This window comes from Phymastichus coffea, unplaced genomic scaffold (assembly GCF_024137745.1).
Source record: "Phymastichus coffea isolate CEN01 unplaced genomic scaffold, Cenicafe_Pcof_1.1 PCOF00058, whole genome shotgun sequence".
NCBI classification, from domain to species: Eukaryota; Metazoa; Arthropoda; class Insecta; order Hymenoptera; family Eulophidae; genus Phymastichus; species Phymastichus coffea.
The window spans coordinates 504,272-530,124 of NW_026706869.1; the positions used below are offsets into that span (position 1 = coordinate 504,272).

A 25,853-nucleotide genomic window follows, 5' to 3' on the forward strand; every position below is an offset into this window, starting at 1 on the left:
TGATTGAAGTATAAGAAAAGGAATCTTAATAAAATGTAACGTTGTTATCTTAAAAATACTCAATTTTATTTAATGCATCCTTTGTTTTTCGTACATTTACATTTTACAACTCAACCTACCACGAAGTTGAGCTTTTATCCGCATTAAAATTGCCCCTCGATTTTCCATGTACTATTTTGATATTTTTGTTTTTATCTAATTTATTTCTTTATTATACAATATGATCCATTTCGTGTTTTTAATACATGCTGCTGTAAAGGTCATTCGGCACGAACACGAAAAGAAAAGTGAAATTAAAAATGCGCCGATTCATCAAAAAGAAAACAGCAAAGAACTTAATTTTCTTATACAAATAAATTACAAATATAGGTGAACGTGCGTAGGTCGTAGTAGTTGGTCTTTTCAACAATATTTTTTGTCTCTTACACTCAAATATATATATATTCTAACGCTCGGCAGACTATATTTGCTATTTATATTTATATATATAATCGAGTCGACGCTGCCTCACTCTATTCAAATAAAAACTATTCCACTCTCGATCCGCACACCGAGGGTAATCACATTATTATATGAACAATTGATGCTATATACGGAAAAGTAACAAATGAACTTATGCTTTATTAGTTAGTTACTTTTTTACTCTCTTTGCTCGTCCTATTTTCATCTACAACTGATCGCGATCTTTGGCTATCGCTCTTTTATCCCTTTACTTTGGGATATAGAACTCTTCAATCTAAATTTTACAATGCGTCATTATTTTTATTATAACTTGTCAACTCTAAAATGAAAGTTTTTTTGTTATTTTTTCAGTTAGTTGTTTTTTATTTGTTTATAATCTCGTGCGTGCGCGCGCGCGCGCGCGTGTGTGTATTGTGTATTTCACTATAAAAATTAGAATGACCTAAAGTGTCTTGCACTCAGAATTACGTAGTCGATGAGAATTTGATGAAAATACTATTATTCGTTTTTTTTTATTTATTTACGTGGTTAATGTATTATCGCATAATCATCAAACGACACAGAGTAGAAAACAGAACAAGACTTTGGCAATGGCATTCAGCGTGGAATACGTTTTTTTAAAATAACGTAACGTTAGAAAATTGATTTTATTCATTTTTTTAAAATTGTTTAGATAAGATAAATCAGTTTGTTTTTGTACTTTAGATTTTCAGATAGCGTAGTGACATTTTCTCACTGTTTGAAAATCAAAATATCTACAAGATAGTACTGACTACACAAAAAAAGCTATGACCGAAATGTGTTCATTTTTATAAAGTAAAAAGTACAATAAATTGTTTTTTGTTAACATGAATTCATCAAAAATTCGAAGGAATGTGCCTCTACAGATTACAACTATTTATACGTATATATAAAAGAATTCAAGCTCAATCGGACTTTTATTCGAAGAACAGTTGAACAATGCGCGGACAAAAATTACAAAAAGTTCATCGACGTGTAATGAAAAAACGACAATTAATAGCTAAATTTATTATCAACACGTTCTCTTATCAAAAAGCGGTGAAACAACAACCTCATTGTACAAATTGGAAACAAAGTTAATTCGCTCCCTCTAAAAAAAAAAAAAAAATTAGATCATCTCATGTTCGACAGCATTCCGAGACAAGCAAGAAATACGCACGATCAAATTTTTTTTTACAATTGTGCAAGTGCGATTGCAGAATTCTCTCGTTATTGTGCGTGTGTATATGTACAATCAACGTAATTCTTAATCGTCATTTCGGGAAAATGCAATCGTACGCGAGGTAATCGTACATATGTCGTGCGAGATAAATTATGTACGTGTATTATGTTAACGTGTGATTTCGTGTCTTTCGTGTCTTTTCGATCAATTCGATCGAATTGGAATATTCGGTTAAAGACATCAAACGAGCATTGCACGCCCATAACAATACTTTATTACAATAAGTTTATAGCATTTTCAAAAGAATCAATTCACTCTCTCTCTCTTTTTCACACACATACATATATACGTTCGTCTTTAATTTACCATTTAGTCATACCGTTAATACAGCCTCTGTCGCATATGACAAGTATCGCTTTTTTTATGAAACAAGAGAAATGCATACATATATTACTATTTACACAGCTTGTTGCAACTCGATGACACTGAGGTAAAGGCTCATTCGTTCATTTATTTATGACAATATTTTGCTTCTACAGTGAATTTTTAAATTAAACGTAACTTTATTGTAAAATCAATTGTATAACTCGAACAATAATTATTCGTTTTTGTATAACCAAGAAAATTATCTTAAAAAAATTGTAAGATAATCAATATAGTTCATTTAACAGGTAAACCTTTGCCACAGTGCGATAAGCGTCAAGTTTTATCGTAAAGATACATCAAAATGAAAATCCTGTCTTTCAAAACTCATCAAACTGAGTCTCGTCAACGTAATTAGAGAGTGGCATTTCATTGCCTTAGAGAGGAAATGTTAGCCGCAATGAAAAAAAATTAAACTGCGTTAAAAAAAACTGCATTAGAAACAAACGGATTGTATTATTTCATTCGGCATTCATCATTCTAGTAAATGCAAAAAAAAAATATTCTAGTATACAGAGCGGAAAAAACTAGTACATTACCTAAGTAGTGCGGAAAAGCAGATTCTTGTCTCGTGTGGTATTTACGGCCAAGCGAAGCGCGGGTGGAAAGCCACACGAAACGAGATGCTTTTTTCCGAACATGTCTTGTATGGTATTTTTTTTTATGACGTGTGCAAAGTTCGATTTTAAACGCATGTTTTTGGCTAAGCGTGCGAGAAAATTGCACTTTGTACACGAAATGTCGAAAAAACAAATAATATTCGCAAAATAAAAAGCAATAATTATTGTAAAGGATGATAAAGGTGTAACGGAGCAAATCAAGTTGAGGAAGATTCGATTTCGAAACAAAAAAATATACATGGAACAATACTGAACAATCTCACCTTGACTATGCACTTGTGCTTTACTTAGTTTTTCTTTTTCTCCCGCATACTCTCTTTCTATTTCTCTCTTTTGCTCTCTTACTCTCGGTAAGCTTATTAAAATAGTTCACTTTTTTATATTCATTATCACTCGCGTAATCGATGCTCACGCAATTGGCTAAATTGTGTCCAAGCAAATGGCTCTGTTTTAGTTTATTTTATCCTACATAATGCGTCACACTTACTAGACTGCGTTAGCCGTCTTAGGTTTTCAATTTTTTTTTTTCGTATATTTAATTATCACTTTCAAATTTATATTCTGGTAAATAATGATACTTTGAGGATAACGTAAAATTTCGCTTAGGAATTTTTCAAGTAAACATTATTTACGAAAATCAATATTCGTAAATTGTGTTAAAAATTGACAACTCGTTTCGAAAGCAAATCCTTACGTTTAAAATATACAAAATTTATCAAAGATATTTCAGACAATTCGTATGCTTATCTAAATATACATACATACATACATACATGCATGCATACATACATACATACATACATACGTACATACGTAAATACATACATACATACATACATACGTACATACACCCATACATACATATGTACATACATACATATGTACATACATACATACATGCGTACATACATACATATATACACTTTAAAAAATACTTTTGTATAATAACTATCTAACAGTAAAATTACAACTAATGTCTAATTCCGAGTGTAGTACTTTTACTAGTCTTATACTAGTAAAATTACAAATTCTAGTAAATTTACAATCCGTCTAGTAAAAAATTATGTCTCTGAGACGAGGTCCGTTTGGTGTCCAACTCTGAGACTAGTAACTTTATGATAGCTGAAATCTTGGCTTTCGTTGTAAAAATACTATCTCGTTGTAAAAGTACTATTTCGACTGTAAAAGTATTACTACACTAAACTAGTAAATTTACTAGCTGCTAGCGATTTCACTGGTTCTTAGAATAGGTCCGTTTCGTGTCCAACTCTCAGCTAGTGATTTTACAAAAGTATTTTTTATAGTGTATATAAGCGTTCAAGCGCTTTAATTATTATTTTTTTCGTAGAATTCGAACTGTACAAAGATTAAAATGATTGTCGAAAGAAATTGTAAAATTCGAACCAAAGACGACTAACGACTGGTACACTACATCTCTACGTAAAACCAGCTCTTTCTAGAATAATTTATGAATTTGTTATTCACTTTTTTTTGTCATTTAATGGTTTTCTCTCACAACCTAACGATATACATATATAAGCTTGTTTTTCACTGTTATCTTGTAATACGCCTTAGCAGGTTTGTTTTATTTGAATTCGAAAAAATATTTTCACTTCTCTATAAACAACTATATGCGAAGCATAGAAGAGACAATTTTTTTGTGTTGATGGCTAAATATATTAAATCGCTATTGTTATGTTTTTTATATCTTCAATTGTATAAAAGTTCATCGCAGCTGGAGTTATTTTAACAAAATAATGCGACCTCGCACATACTTCAATCGCGCGCGAAAAGCAACCCAACGAACGTTGTTGTTTTTGTGCTTATATTATAAGCTTTCTCTCTCTCTCTCTCTCTCTCTCTCTCTCTCTCTCTCTCTCTCTCTCTCTCTCTCTCTCTCTCTCTCTCTGTCTCACCCTCTCTTTCTCTGTTCCTCATTTTTCCAATAATATAGTCCGTTACAGCGCCGCTGAATTACAGCTATCGACTAGTGGCGACAATGGTCCGACCTTCCCCCTGCCGCTGCTTATCCTATCGGTATCGTAGTGAACGTCTAGCGAGAGGCCTGTCAAATACAATTATTATTAGTATAGTTGCTACAGTATTTAGAATGAAAGCTGATATTGACAGAATATTGGCATGCATTTTTAAATTAAATAATTGTTTGTCGAGTGTTAAAATAATTACATAAACACAAATTATTATTGATGCGATCAAATTAAATGAATTACTCAGGTATGCAACTTAAAAAATATATTAAATTTGGTATTCGTAAGTTTGAAAGAACGAAATAAAAATAGTGAGTGTATAAATTTAAAATTATTATACGTGGCTGAGACATTTTCTGAGTATGCAAAGGTGTGATAAAATTAATGAAAGATTTTAAACAGTATTGAAAACTTGATTTTGCATAGTTGTAACGTCAAGAAAAATGGTAAAGAAAGCTTCTTTTCATTCAAAATACTTTCATTTACAAAAAGTCTATGTAAAATCAAGATGTATATTAAAAATTCTGGTTAAATCATGCACGTAACAAACTCTGCACAATTTAATTATATACATTTACTCATGTCATTCGATCAGTATGAAAAAAAAGCATTAAAAATAGATAGATCGATAGACAAAAGTCATAATAAAAAAATTTACATTGAGACCCACCACCAGCATTATCCTTTTCATTTTGTATGGTGGTAAGTTGTAACGTACATTTTTGATATGCGTATTTACCGGAAGGCCTTCGGGAGGTAGAAGAATGATGTAGCTGCCCCGTTATTATCGGAGTCGCTTCGGGGATAAAAGCAGCTACCAATAGCGCGCAAATAACTAGTAATGCACCAAATACAAATGGGGGTCCTGGTACCAACTGTAAAAGATCAAAAAATTATTTTTTATCTCCATTTTTTCATTTTCTTACACCAGAAAAGTATAATAGTAACAACTACTGTATCTGTTTTGCTAACTTAAATGAAGTATCTTTCATAGTAAAAAAACGACAGCAACTACAGTAACACAGTATTCATTTGAAAGAAAACGCAAAATTAAAAGAAGAATCTGTTGCAAAAGAAACAAAAACGAACCGAGAACGGAAGGTGATGATAAATCACCTGTGGAATAACGTCAAGATGCGCGGCAGTTCCGGTGTTATTATTATCGTCGAGTAGAGCAGGTTTGAGCGGTAGCGTGGGTGTTTTGTCATTGAGATCCACGTGAAACAAGTAGAATATCACGCCGAACATTGCCGGCCCCAAGCCATTACAAAGGCCACGCATGCCCGTGACCATGCCCTGCACCAATCCTTGCTTATCGGCATCCGAATGCATCGACACGAACGCCGAAATCGCTGGATAGGTAATGGACGATATCGAGGCTAGCAGACCAGCTGCCCACATCATCCAGGTCTGCGAGCCAAAGCCGTACCACATCAGTTGCAACAACTCGAACAGCAGACCTAGCATTATCGTGTGCTTGCTACCCAGCGTTCGCATCAGTGGACCTGCGAAGAAAATAGAACAAAATTACGTAGAGGAATCTTGGCGAATGCGTTGTTTTTGAAAGTTTGATTACAGACCCAAAAGAATCTGCGCCAATACACTGAGTATACCAACGACGGCGATGAATACGGCCACCATGGTCGCCGAGAATCCCATGGCGAGTTTCAGATAGACGAATATACAACTGTACTGGCCAGCTTCGGGTAAGTAACTCAAGAACACGGTGACGCACAGCATCAGTATCGTGTGGTCCTTGCCAACTTTACCCAAGGCAGCGAATGGATCGGCTTGCTCCCATGATATCGGCACCGGAGGGCGTGCTTTCTCGGGCAACGACTCGGGCACAGCCACGAGGATGAAGAATACGTCGAGTATCGCTATCGCAGTTGCTAACGCTACCACCACGTTCTCGCCGTACGTCGACATCGTGAATGCGCCCATCGCTGGACTGATCACCATACTCGCGGCGAAGGTCGCGGATACCTGCAAACGATCGATGGTATATATATTTGCTCCTACGTCGGTGCCGAGGATGCTGCGACGAGATTAGTTTTATCGGACGGCAGACGAGAATCGATTGCGTGCGTTTGGGCTAAAAATACAGAAACGGCCGTGCGCTGGTACGAGTTTCGCTGCGCGGAAAGCCGTCTCGTTGCTCTTCTGCCTTCGCGCGCACAAACACAGGAAAGAAAGAAACCAGCAGCTTTTCGCCTGTCCTAATGCGCGATGGCATGTCGCGCGTATTCCTCGTCGTATTCCTTTCTTTTTATTTTGTTTGACGTGGGGGGGCCTCGGCGAATATCAATTTTATCGATTCGCTCTTTGAAAATAACAGTTGGACGCAGTGCCTGAAAAAATTATTGGCGCCCAGCTTGACCCTTGGAATGTAAAAGAACTATCTGCAGTTTGTTCAATAATTCAAGGACACCGTGTTTGTGTTTGTTTTATGTATACTTGCGATATACATTAACGTTTCACACATCTACCTTTGAGGCTGCTGAAAACATCGTCTACACGAATTTAATGAAAAATTACATTAATTTAGTTCTGTGTTCGTTTTAACGTATGATAATAGAAGCGAGAAATATATTTGTTTAATTACGCGAATTTCAACCTTAAATTATGAAAACTGCTCAGCATTGAAAAGTTTGTTAAAGAATGCAACGATATTTTAGAATTTTGCGAGCTGTGCCGAGACTCTGAAAATACTCTTAACGCGTTCCTAATTGAAAATGAAATTGCCGATTATAATCGGAAAAAAAGTACGCGCAGAAAGTGACGCGGTAAACAGCGCGAAGAAAAGGTCGTTCCTCAAGTGGGAAATTAGTAAAGGAAAAGAAGAAAATGTCGTGTAGTTGGTTGCATCCTCAAAGAAACGACGTCTCGAACGAGCGCGCAAAAAGTTCGAGCACTAAAGAGGAAAGAGTCGACAAGTGCACACTCACCCGTCCGTACGCCCTGGATCTCTGAGACTCCTCGGTGATATCAGCAACATAAGCGAACACAACGGAGAAGGTGCAGGCGAAAACGCCACTGATGGAGATCATGGCGAAGAACCACCAAGTGTTGATGGACATGAGCGGTATGGGCGCGCAAGTGAAGGCAACGGTGATGAGTAGAAAGAACTTCCTGCCCCAGACGTCGGACAAGGCGCCGATGAGCGGCGCGGAGAGGAAGCTCAGTATGCCCTTGATGCCCATGATCAAGCCGTTCATCAAGAACGTGTGGTCCGGGAAGGTCTCGTTGAGCACCGAGATCACGGGCATCGTCAGCAAGCCCCAGGCGAAGAACTCCAGGAAGATGACCACCAGTGCGTGGTAGACCGACGCCTCGCCGACCCCCGACGTCTGCAACACCAGCACATCGACGGGGCTTTACTTGCTTGCGGTCGCTGGCGCGAGTAGGGGCGGGCGGACTCGTCGACAGCGACGACACGTGGGCTCCGAGTCGAAAGGGTTAACGAGCGTCCGCTCGGCGCACTGCCGCGCAGCTGATCCCTCGCGCCCGGTCGGAATGGAGCGGGCCATGCGGCGAGAGGCCGGAGCGCCGCGCCGACAGTCTCTGACCTTGAGGTGCTGGTAGCAGCGCTGCAAGGCGGACTCGGGCTCGTCGTCGTGGTCGCGCGGCGTCGCCTCGGCGCTGGCGGCCTGTGCGTCGACCGCGTCCACGACGACGACGACGGCCGCCGGCGTCGTCGAGGACGCCGACGGCTGCTCGTGCTGCTGCTGCTGCTGCTGCTGCTGCTGCGGCTGGTCTCGCCGCCTCATGGCCGCCGTCGGGGCTGCTGGCAGCGGCGACTCCACCTCGCCTGCTGGCGCGTCTGGCCATTAGCCGACGCTGCGGCCGTCGCCGCCGCCACCGGGCTCGTCGGCATCCTCCTCGCCGTCGACCAGCGGCGCTGGCAGCGGACGCATCGGGAGCGCGCACGCGACCAGAGAACCGCGGAGACCGAGGCGTCGGATCGATCGACCGATCTGGCCCTTCAGCCAGTCAGCATCGTCGCGGCGGCCGCGGACTGCTGCTGCTGCTGCTGCTGCTGCTGCTGCTGCTGCGAGCCAGACGGAGCCGAGCCTTGCCGTCTCGCGAGCGATTCCGTGTTTGGCTGCTCCTTCGCGTGTTGGCTTTCGACTCGTCTGCTGCTGCTGTTGCTGCTGCTGCCTGCCTGCCTGCTGCGCGCGCGCGCGACGCCGACTGCACGACTGGCTGCGAAAAGCTCTTGCTCGCGCGCACCTTGAGCCGCGCCGTCAATGTCACGGCGACTGCACGCGTGCGCGCTCCGTCCATTCATATTTTGCCTAGTTTTTTTTTTTTTCCTTTTCCTTTCGTCTTCCCTGTGTGCGTACCTTCGTTCCGAAAACAATCGATAGAACCGACACCTTTTTCTTCTCTCGCGCTTCGAACGGAGAATGCTTTGGCGGGGCGACCGCGACGAGTGCAGATCTCGCGGCGCTTTCTAACGCTGCGTCCGGGGGTAGAGGGGCGGGAAGACCGCATTGCCGGAAAGAGCGAAAAACTTGGCGCGCTGGATGCGTCGATGCCCACGCCGACGCCAGTAATTCATCGCCGCACGTTGGGCCGCTGTGGATCATTATATCGGCCACAATGGCCAAGTTGAAGGATATTTTTATTTATTCTTCGCCTCTCAAGGTCCGTCGGTTTATTTGTCGAGCTTCAATTTTGCATCGAAGCCCTAGCGCGTCGCCGCGCGCGAACTCGCGTAATTTAGCCGCGAACCATTCCCGCGCGACGCTCGCGGAGTTGAAAGCGCGCAGACGAGCGACAATCCGAAAATAGAGAGCCGCGGCGAGCGCCGAGAGCGGCATTGGCTTCGGATCAGGCTGCCAATGCCAATTCGATCTCGGGCCGCACGGTCAATCACATCGTTATACTTTTTCTTGAGGCTCGCGCGGCGCGCGCGCGCGTGCTGCCGTTTAGCGCGCGCAGAGGCGAGGATGTCAATTGATCGTTGACCTAGTTTATCAATCTTCGCTGCTGCGCTCTACGTAACCGGTGAGCAATCGATCGGCCAACGGATTTTTCGACGCGTCCAGCAAAATGCATCGCCTGAAAAAGAAAGGAGACGAGCGTCGAGCGTCACTCCGCCAATCGGAGGAGCTCGACTGTACCCTTGACGCCAGCGTGCTAGCAAATAAATATCGCTGCGTGCCACGAGCGCGGAGGGAAGCCTCGGATGCCAGCAACCCTCGCGCGGCGCGTGCACCTTTCCTCGGACTCGCTGCGAGCGTTCAACGTCCAACTTGCTTTCTTTCGCGATAAAGCACGAGCTTTTTGACAAATCCACGTGACTTCCTATTTCTGCTTTATTTTTTCCATCGGTGGCGCAGTTCGAGAAACGACGGCGGAAAATCCTGCCGTGTTTTTGAAAGATGACGGGATTGCCGGACGACCGAACTTTGCGGAAGATGAAATAAATGGCTCGCGCGGTAAAAATAGTTTACCCACTTTTGCCTTTACTTTTTCCGTGTACTTTCTTGCACGAATTCGGTAACAAATTTGAGCAACTTTATTGTCTCAATAGTCATATTGAGTAAAACTTTGTGAAATGATAGCTGTCACGCAAAGTGAATTCCAGCCGTGACTAAAAAAATTGCTCAGCGTACAGTTGACGGGTGGTATAATTGATCAAATCGAGTCGGCAAAGTTTTATGAATATTCACCGAAACGAGGTTTTTCAATGCATATCCTACGTCTAAATCTTTCAAATTAAATATATTCACCGCGTTCTGATATCTCGTCTACGTGCACGTGTAGGTGCAGTGCTGAAGTCAATAAACTGGTGTATTATGTAAAAAAGCAACGATGGCAATTGTCATAGACGACCAAAGCGTATCGGATCCAACTGTGCCGGAATAAAGCGATTTTCATTTGTTTTCGAAAACTGGAGTTAATTTAGCGCGCGGCTCTTTATTTCGCGCATCGCTAATTGCGCGCGTAGCCTCGAATGATAAAACTTGCAATTTATTATTCGTCGTCCGAATGAAGCTCGGAATCACCCACGCAAAGTTGACGCAAGGATAATTTAAATACTCCCGAACCGCACGAACAACTAAACGAGAGCTCGTGTCGGGCGAATGAAAAGAGCTACACGCGGGCCACGGCACGAGTCGCGCGACAAGGCACCGAAATGAGAGAGAGAGAGTGCGCGATCAGATATATCCGCGTGTGTGTCAAGCTTAATGACACGTGGGTCGTATTCTCAAGTGTCTCAACGCAGGTGAGACATATGCTTGACGATGCGACCTTTCTTATCGTATTGCCGGCTCGGAGGGATTTATTCGTCGCTCGGCGCTAACGAGTCATTCATCACGAGCGCACGAGAGCGTTAGCGTCAACGTAAGAACGCTCGAGCATCATTTTCAGAGCTTTCAAGTCGCGAAACACCGCCGATCGACGAAACGCGCATATACATACGCGTATCGTCTGCCAGGCTCGTCGCGCTGTCATGTACGTAATCTTTGGCATAAACAGCGCGCACCGGAACCTCGTGTCGACAGCTGGAATAGTCAGCAAAAAGGAAATCCACCGAAATTGCCGTCAACTGATACGTACTCATAGCTGACTGACAAACGATTGAGATGCTACTGTTACCGCAACAACGGTAACCAGTTTTCATTTGGATTTTACAGCAGTAGTTACATTTGCATTCAGCCATACATCGTACAACTCCTTTCTTTACCATGCACAATTGCACAGGGAAAATTGAAGACTTGTGCTAGCAATCTATTTGACCAGTCAGAAGTTACAAATATCAAAATTAACCCTTAGAATCACAGCTGTATTTGAAAACTTTGCATTTGCAATTCTATCAAAATAATTAAAACAATCAAATTTGGCATATGACTTCTTAAGCATTCAAACTTGCAGAATATAGATTGTTCAATCGTGTAAAAATTAAATCTAGTTTTTATTTAATTATATTGATGTTTTAAAGTATTCTCCACTATAGAAAACGCTATAACTCTAAGGGTTAAACAGTACAGAAGTCTGCCATCTGCATATGTATAGACAACAATGTCCAGCCTACAATGAATCTTTCTGTTTGATAAAAAGGTTTCAGAGACATTTATCTCGGATAGTTAAGCAGTTGAATAATGTATCTTTCTAAGTGACACTTTACTTCACTTTCATAATGTATATGATTACACTATATTAATAAACCAAATTGGAAGTCTTGTAGGCCCATCATCAATTGTGAAAGTTCAAAGAGAGATGATGGGCTTGACTCAAGCAGAGCTATCGTGTTAACTGACAGGTAGTTTTTTAAATGACATCCAAAATTAGTCGTGTGGGTGTTGTATGTGTGTGTGTGTTGAGCTATCTTATATTAGATTATACTCTGCACATACCAGGCAGGCAGAGCAGTGGCAACCTCGAGAAGCTGACTATTTAATTAACCTGTACAACGTGATAGTAGGTAGAGAATATCGGCGACTAAGTCTTACCGTGATAACGCCGTCCTTGATGATACTCTTGCGACTGCGGATGATCATGCCGACGACCTTTTTCGAGACCTTGGCTGGCATGCTCACGCACTGGGCGCAGAGACTCTTCCGCTTCTTGAGTTTCATTCACCCCGCAATACACTTCTCCACGCTCCTGTCAATATCAATTTTTTCTCGCTTTACTCACTCACACACACACATACACACAAGTACGCACGTTTTTTTTTTTTTTTTTTCCAATAATCACCCACCGAGATAATTTTGACAGCTGATGATCACCTTTTTGTAAAAGCCATAACCGTGCGCCCGTCTGCGGAGGCGATATATGATTAGCCAGAAACAACCCGAGACCGACTTAACCTATACGCTAAACGCTACTTTACTGCTGCAGCAGCCAGTTCGAGAGACTGCGCATTGAGTAGCGCGGCCGCTTTGTCTACCGATTCGCGTAGGATTTTCATATGTGGTGGAGACAGTTATGACTGTGTAAATACTCGACGTTCGTTTGTAATTATCGGAACACTTGAAAAATAAATTTAGCATCAAGATAACGAAATTTACAAGGAAAATCCTAATGTTATTGTCCTCTACAATATCGGTGGCGATAAAAATATTTATTATTATAAATGAATGTAGATGGAGACATTGCTCCGTTTTATTTTTTGGTACTATGCTCTTACCCAGATTGCTCCTCGGTATAGATTTTCATGTGATCGTTTTATTTTGTTATTTAGTATTGATTAAATAAAAGATAGTAACTAGACAGTGAAATAAAAATACAATATATTTAAATAATTTGCAGATTTTTATTTTTAATCAATTAGTCGCGTCGAAAGTCGAGGCGAGTATTAAGTAAGTATGACTCGGCTGTGATGAAAGTTTAGGATATAATCCTGCAAAATTTTAATGAATAATTAAATAATTATTTCAACATTAGAAAACGTTTTGCTCTAATTTGATAGTTGGCTAAATCAATTTTTTAATATTTTATTGTCTAGTTACTATCTATATTTTAATGAAAACTAAATAACAAAATAAAATAATCGCTAGAGCGCGTATCAAGTAGCAACCCGGTAAGTAGCTCATAGTAACAAAAAAATAAAATAGAGCATAATTAATCCATCTACATTCATTTATATTAATAAATATTGATAACGCCACCGATATATTACAAAGGGACGTAAACTAATTTCTTGTAAGACTGAACTCTCATTGTCAATTTTGTAACCTATAGCTCGCTGCTCCGTATTTCTTTTAAAGTGTTCCGATAGTTGGAAACCACGTCGAGTAGTACTAGTAGGGCACTGCGCGTCTGCCTTGATGTATTTTTCTATTAACTTGGATTGTTTTCTTTCCTGCGTGGAAATAAATTGCATGCATTTTGTCTTTTAAATAGTTTCATGCTTTATTTCAAAGTGCAATGCTAAGTAGAAAAATAAGTTTGATTCTCACTTGTATTTGTGGTTTAAGAATAATAGAATCAAATAGATAAAAGAAAAAAATACGAATAGCATCGATTTTTATGTTGCTAATTTTTTTTTCGATAATTTATCATATATATTGGCCGCATGCTATATACTTGGTATATATACTTGATTGTTTGTTTTTTCATTTGCATCATTGTCTGTAAATGTATGTATAATATAAAGTTAAAAGTCCAATAGATACTCATTAAAAATACGTTTAAAATTCGACACCTTCACTTACTTATTTCAATTCAATGACAAGCTATATACATATAACACAATAAATACATTCCGATTCAATAAGTGAATATATATCTAAACAAGAGAAAAAAAGAATATGGAGTCATGCACGCATAGAGCATCTGTGTTTATCAAAAGATAAGATGAAACGGGGAAAAGTTTTGAAACACGATAATTTGTCAGTACACGGGTTGATTGACAATCAACGAAAATAGTACATTGCCTCACACATTACGTGGTCACCTCTTAGCCAATTAGATCACGAATAAACTGGCTTCACTTTCAGATCCATCTCCTTTTATCCTTTTATTATATTATTAATTAATTATTTATATATATATATATATATATATATATATATATATATAACACTGGTTCTGATTAATATGAAGTGGCGTTCTTGACATATTCTTCTATACTCTATATCCTATATAACAACGGATTTTTTATTATATCCTTTAAGATAGAATTTTTCTAATAGTGGTTTCATATCACACGCGCACACACACATATATTGGTGAAGTGAAAAGAAAAGAAATAATTCAATGCCGTACTTCCGTTTTGTTAAATATAAATAATCTCTTATAACCATAGGTATTACATCAAAGTCAATACAAATAAATTGAGTATATATATTGTATGATAATAATGTATTTTTATGTATGTTTTATATATATGTATATTTATATATACATTATTTCACATGTAAAATAATCCTACGAATTATTCTCTCTACATTCATCTAATTTATTTTCTTTTTTTCAACGCGATTTAATTTTTTTGGTCAACAAATAACAAAGTATATAAATGATGATTGATTTGTTCTTTTTTTTTCTTTCTATATAATATATCGTTTTATCTCTCACACTTGTGCGTATCATCGTACGGAAAAATTTAGAAAAAACATTTATATAATTCATGTTTTTATGTATACTGCTTCTTTGTTTTTGCCAAAGCTCTCCATCTGACTGAAAAATACTATACTATCAATTACAAAAACCAAAAAGTTAGAGTGTCAAATGTTCATTTAGAAAACGTTACTTACAATTAATTTGTTGGAGTGATTTTGTCTTTTATTATTTCTCAGATTTTTCACGTACTGGTTGATAGCATACATTCTTGATCCATTATATTTCATGCTCATTAAAAGAAAAGCTAAAGAATTGATTAGTCGTTAGGGACTCAATCGAACTCCTTATACATACAAACAATTCGTTCTGCATAGATTCGATTTTTTTTTTCGTTTTACACTTTTCGGCACAAAATAAAAAGGCTATAAAGTTACAAAAAACTATTTATTTTCCGCCGAGGAGGGGGAGAAAAAAATATGGCTTTCATGTGTGAGTATTAAGCAATTAATAAAAGAAATTTGTATACAATTTTCGAGACTAATAACGAAATTGACATGACAATGATTATCATTGCTTGACAGAGCAATATTTACATATAGAGTCTCTAAAAAGTCGTATGTACCTGATTATTTACATGTACATGCTCGTGAACGTTGCAAACGAAAAAAAATTTTATAGTAACATTAATATTATAAATACTTTATATTCCTTCTAACCAATGGGAAGAAATCAATAAAATTCCCATCTTGTCATGAAAAGAACTTTTCTTGGACTTTGCCTTATATGTGCAATCAAAATATGTACAACTTCTCCTTTCTCCGCTATACATAACTCTCAATATGAATTATAAATATGCGACTGTGTGTGTATCCTCAATACATCGTATAAAAATAATCAAAAAAACGTCGTTCACATGTCGAATTCACTGGCTTTCAGGACTAACATCCTTGTCACCTTCACCATCCCCTTCCTCTCTCGTCATACCTTCGATTACCGGTGGTTGTTGTGGCTCAACGTTACCATCGGTTAAAGATGTATTAGGACTTAATTCTTGTACTGGTGGTGGACCATTTTGAGGGGCACCTTGGGGGAAGCCAGTTTCCGAGGAGACCAAGTGAGATGGCAGGTGCGGTGAGGCCGATTGAGATTTCCGGCTTTTCTCGCCTTTTCGCCATAGAGTTATTTCCTATTGAAAATCGAGGTTACGATGTTTATTTGTGGTGATTGTCTGACTGAGACCTAACGTATCACGAGAGTGTATTACGTAAGACCATTTTTTTTCTCGTGTCATAGTTTAAGTTAATTTGATTAATAAACTTTCTGTTGGTTGTTGGCATTGAAAATGAACGACAACGCGATCAAGGAAAGTTTTGTCTCTACTTTTAAAAAGTTTCAATAAAATGTTATTACTCAGTTTGGTACAAAAGATAGCTTAAAAAGAATATTACAATCATATTCTAAATACGTTCTAGCTTGAAATTCATGTAGAATTTCAAATCCAAATACAAGTGCTTATTCTTACTTTACCAACCTGTTGTTTGAAATATCGTCGATCTTCTTCATCCATGAGGACTAAATTAAGATAATATCGAACACTGAACTTCTTATTAATGTCGCGCATTGTCGGCGCCAAATCGTAACCGGCGAGAAACACTCTTATTGGAATCGATTCTCCTTTCACAGGTGCACCATCCATTATTTCATACTTGGCAATGGTCTCATTTTCCGTAAATGTGTGAGGTCCTAAACAAATATCAAATTATAATTTATGTTCATTCAATTTCTTTGAAATTGATGAAAACACTAACCAGAGCCAGTGGTTTCTCTTTTGATAATTGCAATTTCCATGTGTTTGATCTTGATTCTGACTAACAAAAAGTAAATTTTTCCAACAATTACATCTTTCAAATGATATCTAGAAAAGAAAATAAAATCCAAATAATATCGTCTTTATAAGAATTAAATAAACATTTGATGTAGATCAGCACTCACTTGCTTTTGTTATATTCAAATTCAATATGCAAGCAATCTTCGATGCCAACCTCCATTTTAATTGGATTATTCATATCTGGATAGGAACTAAGAGTATGTACAACAATTTCAAGTTCTTTAACAATATCACTGATTCTTCTAACAATAGTCACTCTGAGAAAGTATCGCAGTCTGACATTGGAACCAGTATAACTCTCAAATGGTTTCTCCACATTGGCAAATTCAAAGTCATACGAGGTATTGTGAGTAAGTTCACCGGGCCTTGCCAATTCCTTGACCAAACTTGTAAACTCATGATGATTACCTCTGTCATAATAAAGCTCTATTTGACCAATAAACTCAACTTTTACACCTTGATGCTCTAGTTTGCCAGCTTTCCTTAGACTTATGTTGATCTAATCAAAGATTAATGACATCAGTCAGTTTACACCTTTTTTTCTTATCATCATATAATACATTACATATGGAAACAATAGAAACAGTATCATTGCACTATACAAAAATGTAAACAACTTTTGTTTGCGTGTGTTCCCGCTTTAGAGAGTAAAAAAACCTTTCTGCTGCGCGCGGATTTGTATCTTTGAACACGTACCTTGCCAGAAACAGTCTCGCCGTCAAGATACAACAAATGCCTCTCTTTCTTGCCATCCTCGGATTTGATGTCAGCACTCTTCCTGGTGTCAGCGCCATCAAGGGTGATCTCGATATCAGCGGATTGGCCGAAACCGAAGAAGCTCTGTAACACCCACAAACTTGATCATTCTCGTACTAAAATTCTTCTTGATTCTTCATAGCTGTTTACTTACCATCGTTTAATGATTTTCAAACAAATTATGATAAGCGATGGAAAATATGTGCGTCTTTTTCTCTCTCTCTCTCTCCTATTATTACGCAGCCCACGGCATAATTGTGTTAACTACGAAAAAGTTTTAAAAAAATAAGAAGAGTACACACGGATATTAAAGGCAATATGGCCGGACGCGTACAAGCAAGCAAAAGTACGAAGGGCGGCCGTAGAGCCGGTGATATCCTTGGAGGTTAAATGCACCCTGACGACTGACAAACGCCGAATCGACGATCAAGCTGCAGCCTAGACGAGGACTACTATACAACTATGGCATATCGCACAATCTGCGAGAAATGAGCAGTACACGTAATGAATGCGATTCGCAGATTACTTCAGACCGCAAAATTTTTAAGTTTTGCAACGCCTCCTCGAGAGTAGAGCCATGACGAAGCATAATGTACATTCACACACACGCGCGCGCGCGCGCATACACACGCACACGCATCACACACATAATGTCGGGTGTTTATATATATAAATAAACACCCGACAAAAATTAATCATTCAGATAAGAAACATAGAACTTTGAGAACTAAAAGCGTCTTTTTCGTCTGCTATGCAGTTAGTTATCATCTGCAATTGTGGAGTATCTACATACCGACAAAATTATTCTTTTGAATTATATTAAATGTTCAAAGAATATTTAATGATATTTATTTTGAAAGTTTACAAAAATAGTGTATCATAGTGAAAAGGATATAATTGTTATGACAGTTTTTGACCTGACACAGTTATTTGGGTATGGATTGACACATATCAATTGACTACACTTCTATTAAAAGCATATGATGCAAAAGTTACTAGTCTTTCAATACATCCTACTAGTATGTAACTACTTTTTGAATTAGTCTTTAGATCAGTATTATTATCTTTCTCTGATGTTCATGTAGTATATATCGGTTTTATGAGATGGAACTACCAGATAATTATTTATATTATAACCATTTCCTTGTTGCATCTCTGAAGGATATATTCACATAATTACAGTGACGATCTTCTAGACTTTTTGGCTAGCCTTGTAAATATGAGTCCTACTCTAGAAAGATGTAACTCTGATCAACCATTGCAGATATATACCCTATTTTAATAACAATATTTTAGTCAATTAGAAAATTACTTAATGTAAAGAAAGACTAGTAACTGTTGCATATGTTGCATCATATGCTTTTAACAGAAGTGTAATCAATTGACATACTCAAATAACTGTGTCAGGTCATAACAATTATATCCTCTTCTGGATACATACATCATTTTTATAAACTTCTAAAATAAATTGCAATAAATACACATTAAACATTTAATATAATTCAAACAAATAAATGAATTCTCATTATCTTTATAATGTGAATACTGTAAGAATTTTATTTGCTCCACCCACCACTGTTTTATATATTTAGTATATGGTATTATGCTTTTTGCCAATACACGATATTTAGGCGCTTCACAGTTTTTCTGATAGTAACTAACTGCCTAGCAGACGAAAAAGACATTTGGTTCTCAAAATTCCGTATTTCCTATCTGTAAAAATTAAATTCCTTCGAATGTATTTAATTAACTGTAAAATGTATAAAATTCCTACCAGATAATGGCAATAGTTTCTCTATAGGTTTACAATCGATGCTACCTGAAATGCTTAATTCAGTTTAAAAAGAGAGTGTCAAGATTTATTGACTGATTTTTTTTGTTAACGGGAAACTTTCAATTTTTTTAATAATGGAGAAAAATAATATTGATTAATTGTAACGTGAGCATTTATTTTGATTCAAGTTGAAAATAGTATAAATAAATTTTAAAGGTGACATCTTTTGGATATTTTCATTTCATAACGATGAATTTAGACTAAATGAAACAAATGAAAACGCAGCGTGTAAATCAAACGACGAATTAAATTACAACTACAAGAACATTGTAAAAACATTAGTTTGTACTATATACATTGTTAAAAATAAATACTAGATGTTTCAAAAATAGAAACAATGGCACTTTGAGTGATTAATAACAATAATGTAACAAGCTTTTGAAAAAAAACAGTTAAAATTATATATCCTCGAGTGTAAAGAAACAAAAATACGTTATTTACACTAGGCTTTTTTAAATTATATTTACATTCGGGTAAAATATCTACTTTCGGATGACGGCCGTAAGATCATAATGCTGATTAATATTGAGTGCATGGAGGAACTGCATTAGATGTGGCTGATAACCGCTATTCGCAAGTTTATCAGCAACGTGTGCCAAGTAAGCTCTCTGCTCGCAAAACGCCACATACATCTTCTCGATATTCTCGTAGTTTGGTCCCAACGAACGTGGATCGTTCCAGTTTTGAGCACGTATGCGATTGTGAAATTTCAACACTACTTTGAAAATGTTTGTCAGGCAGGTTCGCATCTTTTCGCCACGGACATTTAGCATACATCTAAAAAGTAAAAGCCAATTTTTTTTATAATTTAAATAAAATTTAAATAAATTTAACAAATATGTTAATACATGAAAAATATTTTACTTTACAAATAAATAGATTAAAGCATGAAACGTATGTTTTAAGACGCGCTTCAATTTCATAAATTGACTCGTTACCTCGATAAAATCTTTTTTATATAACTGACATGTGTGTCATAAACTTCGTCAATGGTCTTTGCGTTCTCGAGCTCCTTCTCAAACTCCGACCAACTCGCATGCAATACACTGCAAGTCAAATAAGTATGTAGTGCGTTCATAAATTGCATCATTGAGTGTCGGTACAATTGTAACTGCAACGGAGAAAAAATTTAAGATTCGTCAATTGTGCCGCTAAAGAAACATTATTCATTACCTTGTGGTGATTTTTTGTTATGGAAGCTTTTCTTTCCATTTTCAGGATATGAAAGTCTTCTTGAAGGACCCACAAAACGCGACCAACCATGAGAAGGAATTTAAATACTCGACTATACTGTTGCATTACTATTTCATTGAATATAATGTTTAAAGGCCATGAAATTTTGTAGTTTAACGATAGGCAACTTAATATTTCAGGATTTGATGTCTATAACAAACAACATATTTTTAATTTTTTATCGTAATATGACAAACTTTGGAATATACCTGTAAATAAGTTGGAACTTCAGTAGCGGACAAACTAAGTAATTCTGAATTAGCGTAGGTGCCACTAAGTGAACTAACAAGAGCTTTCTCCAAAAAATTCGACAGTGTGGATGAGTTGAAAAGTTCAGCAGGTTGAGAAATTTGATATAATCTCGTAAACAACGAATAAGATAAAGTTTTCGTGAATTCTCCATTCAACAAGAAGAAAAAACTTCGTAAACTATGTAGATGAGATAGCATATTATGCTCGTTCAGTAAATACTAAAAATACAAAAAATTCATCAATCTTACTGAAAAATAATCACAATTAAAATTTACTTACTTTAATCAACGCGTTGTTCACAAGATAACTCTGTACGGTGAGTGGTACAATAACCGACTTTTCCAAAAATACCTGTAATGACGTAGCATCGATCATCTCAACATCGGCAACCGTTAATTGCTGACTTTCTGTAGACGGTGTGTTAGGTAAAGATCCAAACCCAATAAAATTGGGTAACGCCGGTGTATCTTGGAAATGTTTCACACCACTACGACCATGGGTCGATGCACCATCGGAGGAAATATTATCCGACGAAGATCTTGCGAAAAGCATATCACTGTTATTCGTAATTTCGGAAAATGGCGTATCACCAAAACTCGGCGCAGGCATCGAACTACTAACAGTGAATTGATCGGTGTTTGTTGACATAGGCGTTTCTTTAAAATGATTATCTTGTTCCCTACCATTATCGAATGTGAAATGCTCTATACTATGTGCCATATTCTTGTTTCTATTTTTTTGACACTCTGTTAATTTATCATTCTTCTGACTATTCTCTTGAGCGTCTTCCGGACGGTTGTAAAAGTGAGACATGACTTTATTTCTATTAATCTCCGCTGCCGTTAAAACATGTTCTTTAGGTGAAATACTCGTCACTTCAGGATAATTCCAATTAAGATGCTGTGTGTTTTTCAACCTATTTGTATGTATTTCCGTCATCTCATTCAACGTTTCTCGTTTTGTTGTTTCGCCGACATCCCAAGCAATGTGTTGAGTATTTCGCAAACGATTTTCTTGAAGTTCAGTTTGTAACGATTTCTCCATTGTTAAAAGAATCGCTGCTGACTCATTGTTGTTTGGCGTAATACCATACTCTTGTTGCAGAACTTTGAGTTTATTACGTTGCGCTGCTATCATGTTGTCGGTTTCTCGAAGACTCAAAAGACCATCCAGCCTGTCGTTGACATTTGTGAGATCGAGAACAGTAGGACGAACTGCTCGTTTGATCGGTACAGTTATATTTTTATTTTGCTCGTCAAGTTCGCCAATGGGTTTGGTCTCGACTGTTGATGCTGGTTTTTCTTCTGCAGATTTCAGATTACTATTCTCATCACTAGGTACAACTTCCTGAACAGAAGTTTCCATTGCAACAACATTATCATTTTCCTGCACTGTCGAGTTTGTTTTTTCAACTAACTGCTCAATTTTTGATTCTACAATACTCTGCGGGAATTTGTTAGGCGATTTAGACTCATCTGGAGTATTGATAAATTCTCGACGGGAACTCGCGATTGCAGTAACTCTCTCGTCAAATAGTTTCATTCGACGTATTCGCCATTCAGCATGAATGCGACGTCTTTCGGCTTCTTCTGCTAGATCGTTGTAGTACTTAATAGTATTTTCTCTGAGAAAAATGGACATTGTTGCAATAATGTTACACAGTAAATAAATTTAGCTAATTACCTTTCTACTCGTTCAGCGATCTTCGCTTCTTCCTCTTGCTTTAAAATCTCATCTAGCAAAAGTTTATCAGCGATTAATTCTGATTCTCGATTTTTCTCCTTTCTCAATGCTGCCTGCTCAACTTGATCTTTAAGCTGTTTCAAAAGCTTATTCTTTTCTTCAGCTCGTTTAGTCAAAGCATCTTCTCTTTCTTCTGCAATAATAACGTGAATAAAATGATTGTATGAGAATGTGAACATTCAATAACTTACTTTTAAGCCTCTGCAAAGTATTTTGTTGTGCGGTAATTACAAGTTCAGCTCGTTTCTTTTCAGATTCTTTCTGTTCATGAATCGCAGTGTATAACGAATACTCATCGTCTTGTTCTATCTTCCCTTTATCTCTGTAATCCTCGTAAAATTTCATTTGTTCTCTCAGCATGTTAACGCTTAAACATACACGGATTGGTGGTTGACAAGAAGCTGATGCTTGACATAGTGGATGCTAAAATAAAATTATTTATGTTAAAATAATGAAAAATAGTTCGTTGATGTAAGGCGTACTTGAGGATTGCATATTTTTAATAGAGCGACAGCTTTTCCACACTGGAGTATTGTGTCGGTGAGGTCTGACAAGAATCCAGGAACTGAACTGTGGTTGATACGGAAACTTTGCGTCCAAAAGCGATGACCGCGAATTCGTAAGTACTGAGGCTTTATTCTGATCATGAATTCCTCGTAAATGTCAAAGCAAGAACCTTCGAATATCCATTGTTGTAGAAATCTACAATAAAAATCAAATGTTTACATTCTTTTAGTAATCCTTATTAAATTTTTGTAAAGACAGTATTTTTTACCTAAAGTACACTTCACAGCAATCTTTTAAAATTGAATAAAAAACCAAAGCAACGTTTTTCTGTGTGACTTTGGTAACTTCTTTATAGATATGCGTGAGAATACCGATGCCTCTGCCGAGAGACGTAGTTCTTTGAGAGTCACAGCGGCAAAGTTCAGCTACTTGTAAGATTAGATTGCCAAGGGGTGAGATTTTATGGAGAAATTGCAGTATGCCAACGTCTTCGTATTTGATTTTGGAAACTCTGAGTATGGCAGCGTGGTAGAATAAGAGAAATTCTTTTACGCTGTTACATAATGCCTTGAAAAATGTTTACATTATATTCTGTTTGCTGTGAGAGATCGATTAAAAAAATAGTTTACCTCAAATATCAGTCCATCAACTTGTAACTTTCCTGTTTGAGGATCAGGAACAATCATATCTGATAAATTTCTAAAGCAGGTTCCCCAACGAATGATATCTTGACATAGATTTTCAAGAGTTATGCAGTGTATTCCATGAATAAATATATTCTTTTTCAATTCAAATCCAATCTATACAAAAAAACAGAGCGTAATGTGTATGTATCATAGATAGATAAAGGTACCAAAAAAATACATTGACAATTACTATTGTACTGTGCACAAAAGTATTTGACTCAATACCAAGCAACAAAAGTATGGCATCAGCTATAAATGCTTTGATTGTTATTTCATTTCTCAACTGCATTAATGAAGTCTGCAAAAATAAGATAATTATTATTTTGACTGTATTATCAAATCAACCAAATATCCAAAATTATTGCACTTACCTCTCCTGGTATAATAATATTATCTTGTGCAACATTTATTAAATGTTCAGTAACATTAATGGATTCTGAAGCAAATGGAGGCTCTTTCTGAGAATGAAACAGTCCCAATGTTTCCCAAGTTCTGTGATTGAGAGGAAGTGATTCTTTATCCATTTCTTCCCAGATTTCATCCAAATGAATAGTTTGCTCCTCTATCTTGTTATCTTCAATCTCATAATTTCTAATTTGATTGTCTTGATAATTTATGCTATTCTGTGCAAACCATTGTGTAGAATCTAGCTGCTGCCATGGAGATTCTGGATAGGTTACAATAACTTCTTTGCTCGATTGAAATCTTTCCTCTGTGCTTTCTGTATCCTGATGTAAATAAAAACCTAAATATCAATGTGCTCTAGAAAATTTTTTAGAATAGTTGACAGAAAACTTACTTTGATTTGGGGTACAAAATAGGAACTTAAAGCTAAGTTCATCTCATTAGGTAAACTATTTGTATGGTACGGTACATTAGTTAACATTATGTCACTGCTCCCATGCCTGCACATAAAATGAAAATATCAATTATTCATTTAAAAAATATAAAAGAAATAATTAAATGTTATCTACTTAGGTTGAAAATGTTGATCTCTATTAGATGTAAATTTATCCAATAAAGCAAATCTACTACCAGGCTTAGTAGCATTGTACCTGATAACCTCAGATTGTTCCTTTCGAAATGCTTTTTCAAATTTGTTTGGCAAGTAAAAGGATTCGATGGGATACACTTGAAAAGGTGTCAAATCATCTTGATCACATAACATTTCAGGCAACTGAGGATGTGGCTTGTCATAATAAAACACATCCTAAAAGAAAACACTCGTAAAAACTCTTCTTTGATATTTGATAGTTATCAACTCACTAAAGAAGAATCTTCTTCTTCAAAATCAAGAGATTTCAAGCAATTGAGAAACTGCAAGGTCAAATAGGTAGTAGAGTCCTGATCCAATTTCTCCTCGATAAATTCACTTAGGTACCTGTTCAATTCTGCTGCCTGTGAGACACGACCAGCACCAACTTTCAAAACATAAGCAAATTTGAGCAGGCCCATTATCGGATCGCATGGTTCCCGCTCTTTAGCTGCAAGTGCAAATAAGTCACAATCGTAGTCTTTACTCACTGAAAAACGTTATGATACTCACAATAATCCTGACTGCTCTTGTTCAACAAAATCTCGTAAGCTTTAGTTCTCAATCTCCTGAGTTGCTTTTTATTATCCTGCTGGAGGAGGTAAGTTGACGAATAGTCCTCGTCGTTGTACGGCTGGTACTTGCGGTACAAATTGTCACACAATTTACCCAGTTGGCCATAAATATCGCTGTTATTATCCTGCATTTCTCAACTTGCGCTTGAGACTTGGCTATTCATCAATTGACGACTGATTCTTCTTGACCTTGTGTGGCTGTTTTTGGCTCCATATAATCTCGTCTATCCTCGACAGGAACATCGACAGCTCAACTACGCGCGAAATCAAAACACGCGCACGCGCGATGATGACGTTTTAATCGTCAGAGACCCACTGCCATCTAGTAAAGTAAAGTAAAGACGTTTTAATCCGACGTGCGACGGTGAAGGATGTTGAAATGAGACATATGTTCAATGACAGGAAGTTCTGTCTTTGACGGTAAAAGCAGCAGATCTGAATCGTATCGGTTTTTATTGGATTTTGTAACGATTGAACATTCGCATTACGACGCGCGCGTATACCGCGCGTATACGACCGCGAGAGAGAATAGAAAGCGCGAACGTGAGAGAGAGAGAGAGAGAGAGAGAGAGAGAGAGAGAGAGAGAGAGAGAGAGAGAGAGAGAGAGAGAGAGAGAGAGAGAGAGAGAGAGAGAGAGAGAGAGAGA

The 25,853-nt window shown here is 37.6% G+C and overlaps 3 protein-coding genes across 9 annotated transcripts; all 3 read right to left on the reverse strand.

Moving 5' to 3' along the window:
* Positions 1-64: 64 nt before the first annotated feature.
* On the reverse strand, positions 65-12,524 carry LOC131666466 (hippocampus abundant transcript 1 protein). Of its 4 annotated transcripts, XM_058939149.1 has the most exons (7): positions 12,394-12,524; positions 12,143-12,296; positions 7,625-8,026; positions 6,257-6,662; positions 5,766-6,181; positions 5,395-5,551; positions 65-4,753 (listed from the first exon to the last, which is right to left on the reverse strand). In XM_058939149.1, exons 2-7 carry the CDS (start codon positions 12,266-12,268, stop codon positions 4,647-4,649), a joined length of 1,614 nt encoding a protein of 537 aa, XP_058795132.1. In that variant the 5' UTR covers positions 12,269-12,296; positions 12,394-12,524; the 3' UTR covers positions 65-4,646. The 4 variants fall into 4 exon arrangements, with proteins under 4 accessions (XP_058795132.1, XP_058795131.1, XP_058795130.1 ...); XM_058939148.1 differs by lacking the exons at positions 12,143-12,296; positions 12,394-12,524 and adding an exon at positions 8,246-8,865 and having other exon boundaries at positions 5,793-6,181; XM_058939147.1 differs by lacking the exons at positions 12,143-12,296; positions 12,394-12,524 and adding an exon at positions 8,246-8,865 and having other exon boundaries at positions 5,416-5,551.
* Positions 12,525-15,621: 3,097 nt separating this feature from the next.
* LOC131666428 (vacuolar protein sorting-associated protein 26B-like) lies at positions 15,622-18,496 on the reverse strand. The gene is made up of 6 exons (XM_058939087.1): positions 18,458-18,496; positions 17,284-17,427; positions 16,692-17,086; positions 16,508-16,614; positions 16,222-16,442; positions 15,622-15,885 (listed from the first exon to the last, which is right to left on the reverse strand). Exons 1-6 carry the CDS (start codon positions 18,494-18,496, stop codon positions 15,622-15,624), a joined length of 1,170 nt encoding a protein of 389 aa, XP_058795070.1.
* On the reverse strand, positions 17,498-25,440 carry LOC131666350 (gamma-tubulin complex component 6). Of its 4 annotated transcripts, XM_058938957.1 has the most exons (18): positions 25,145-25,278; positions 24,980-25,082; positions 24,865-24,915; positions 24,573-24,808; positions 24,398-24,503; positions 23,970-24,326; positions 23,789-23,896; positions 23,542-23,712; positions 23,181-23,479; positions 22,888-23,107; positions 22,597-22,828; positions 22,346-22,538; positions 20,942-22,286; positions 20,620-20,880; positions 20,351-20,560; positions 20,116-20,288; positions 17,678-19,954; positions 17,498-17,607 (listed from the first exon to the last, which is right to left on the reverse strand). In XM_058938957.1, exons 2-17 carry the CDS (start codon positions 25,064-25,066, stop codon positions 19,660-19,662), a joined length of 4,344 nt encoding a protein of 1,447 aa, XP_058794940.1. In that variant the 5' UTR covers positions 25,067-25,082; positions 25,145-25,278; the 3' UTR covers positions 17,498-17,607; positions 17,678-19,659. The 4 variants fall into 4 exon arrangements, with proteins under 4 accessions (XP_058794940.1, XP_058794939.1, XP_058794937.1 ...); XM_058938956.1 differs by having other exon boundaries at positions 24,654-24,808; positions 24,865-25,082; positions 25,145-25,440; XM_058938954.1 differs by having other exon boundaries at positions 24,865-25,082; positions 25,145-25,440.
* Positions 25,441-25,853: the final 413 nt, after the last annotated feature.

Excerpts from the sequence above, each read along its gene's own strand:
- LOC131666466 (XM_058939146.1), bottom strand. The coding sequence starts at position 8,446 with ATGAGGCGGCGAGACCAGCCGCAGCAGCAGCAGCAGCAGCAGCAGCAG. Across the intron at positions 6,663-7,624 it reads GATCCAGGGCGTACGGACGG|GTATCCGCGACCTTCGCCGC; the intron begins GTGAGTGTGCAC and ends GATCGTTTGCAG. Across the intron at positions 6,182-6,256 it reads ATTGGCGCAGATTCTTTTGG|GTCCACTGATGCGAACGCTG; the intron begins GTCTGTAATCAA and ends TTTTCTTCGCAG.
- LOC131666428 (XM_058939087.1), bottom strand. The coding sequence starts at position 18,496 with ATGCAACAAGGAAATGGTTATAATATAAATAATTATCTG. Across the intron at positions 17,428-18,457 it reads ATAATATAAATAATTATCTG|AGCTTCTTCGGTTTCGGCCA; the intron begins GTAGTTCCATCT and ends TGGGTGTTACAG. Across the intron at positions 16,615-16,691 it reads TTTGAATATAACAAAAGCAA|ATATCATTTGAAAGATGTAA; the intron begins GTGAGTGCTGAT and ends TTTCTTTTCTAG.
- LOC131666350 (XM_058938955.1), bottom strand. The coding sequence starts at position 25,337 with ATGCAGGATAATAACAGCGATATTTATGGCCAACTGGGTAAATTGTGT. Across the intron at positions 24,327-24,397 it reads ATTTTGTACCCCAAATCAAA|GATACAGAAAGCACAGAGGA; the intron begins GTAAGTTTTCTG and ends TATTTACATCAG. Across the intron at positions 23,713-23,788 it reads CTTTTGTGCACAGTACAATA|ATTGGATTTGAATTGAAAAA; the intron begins GTAATTGTCAAT and ends TTTTTTGTATAG.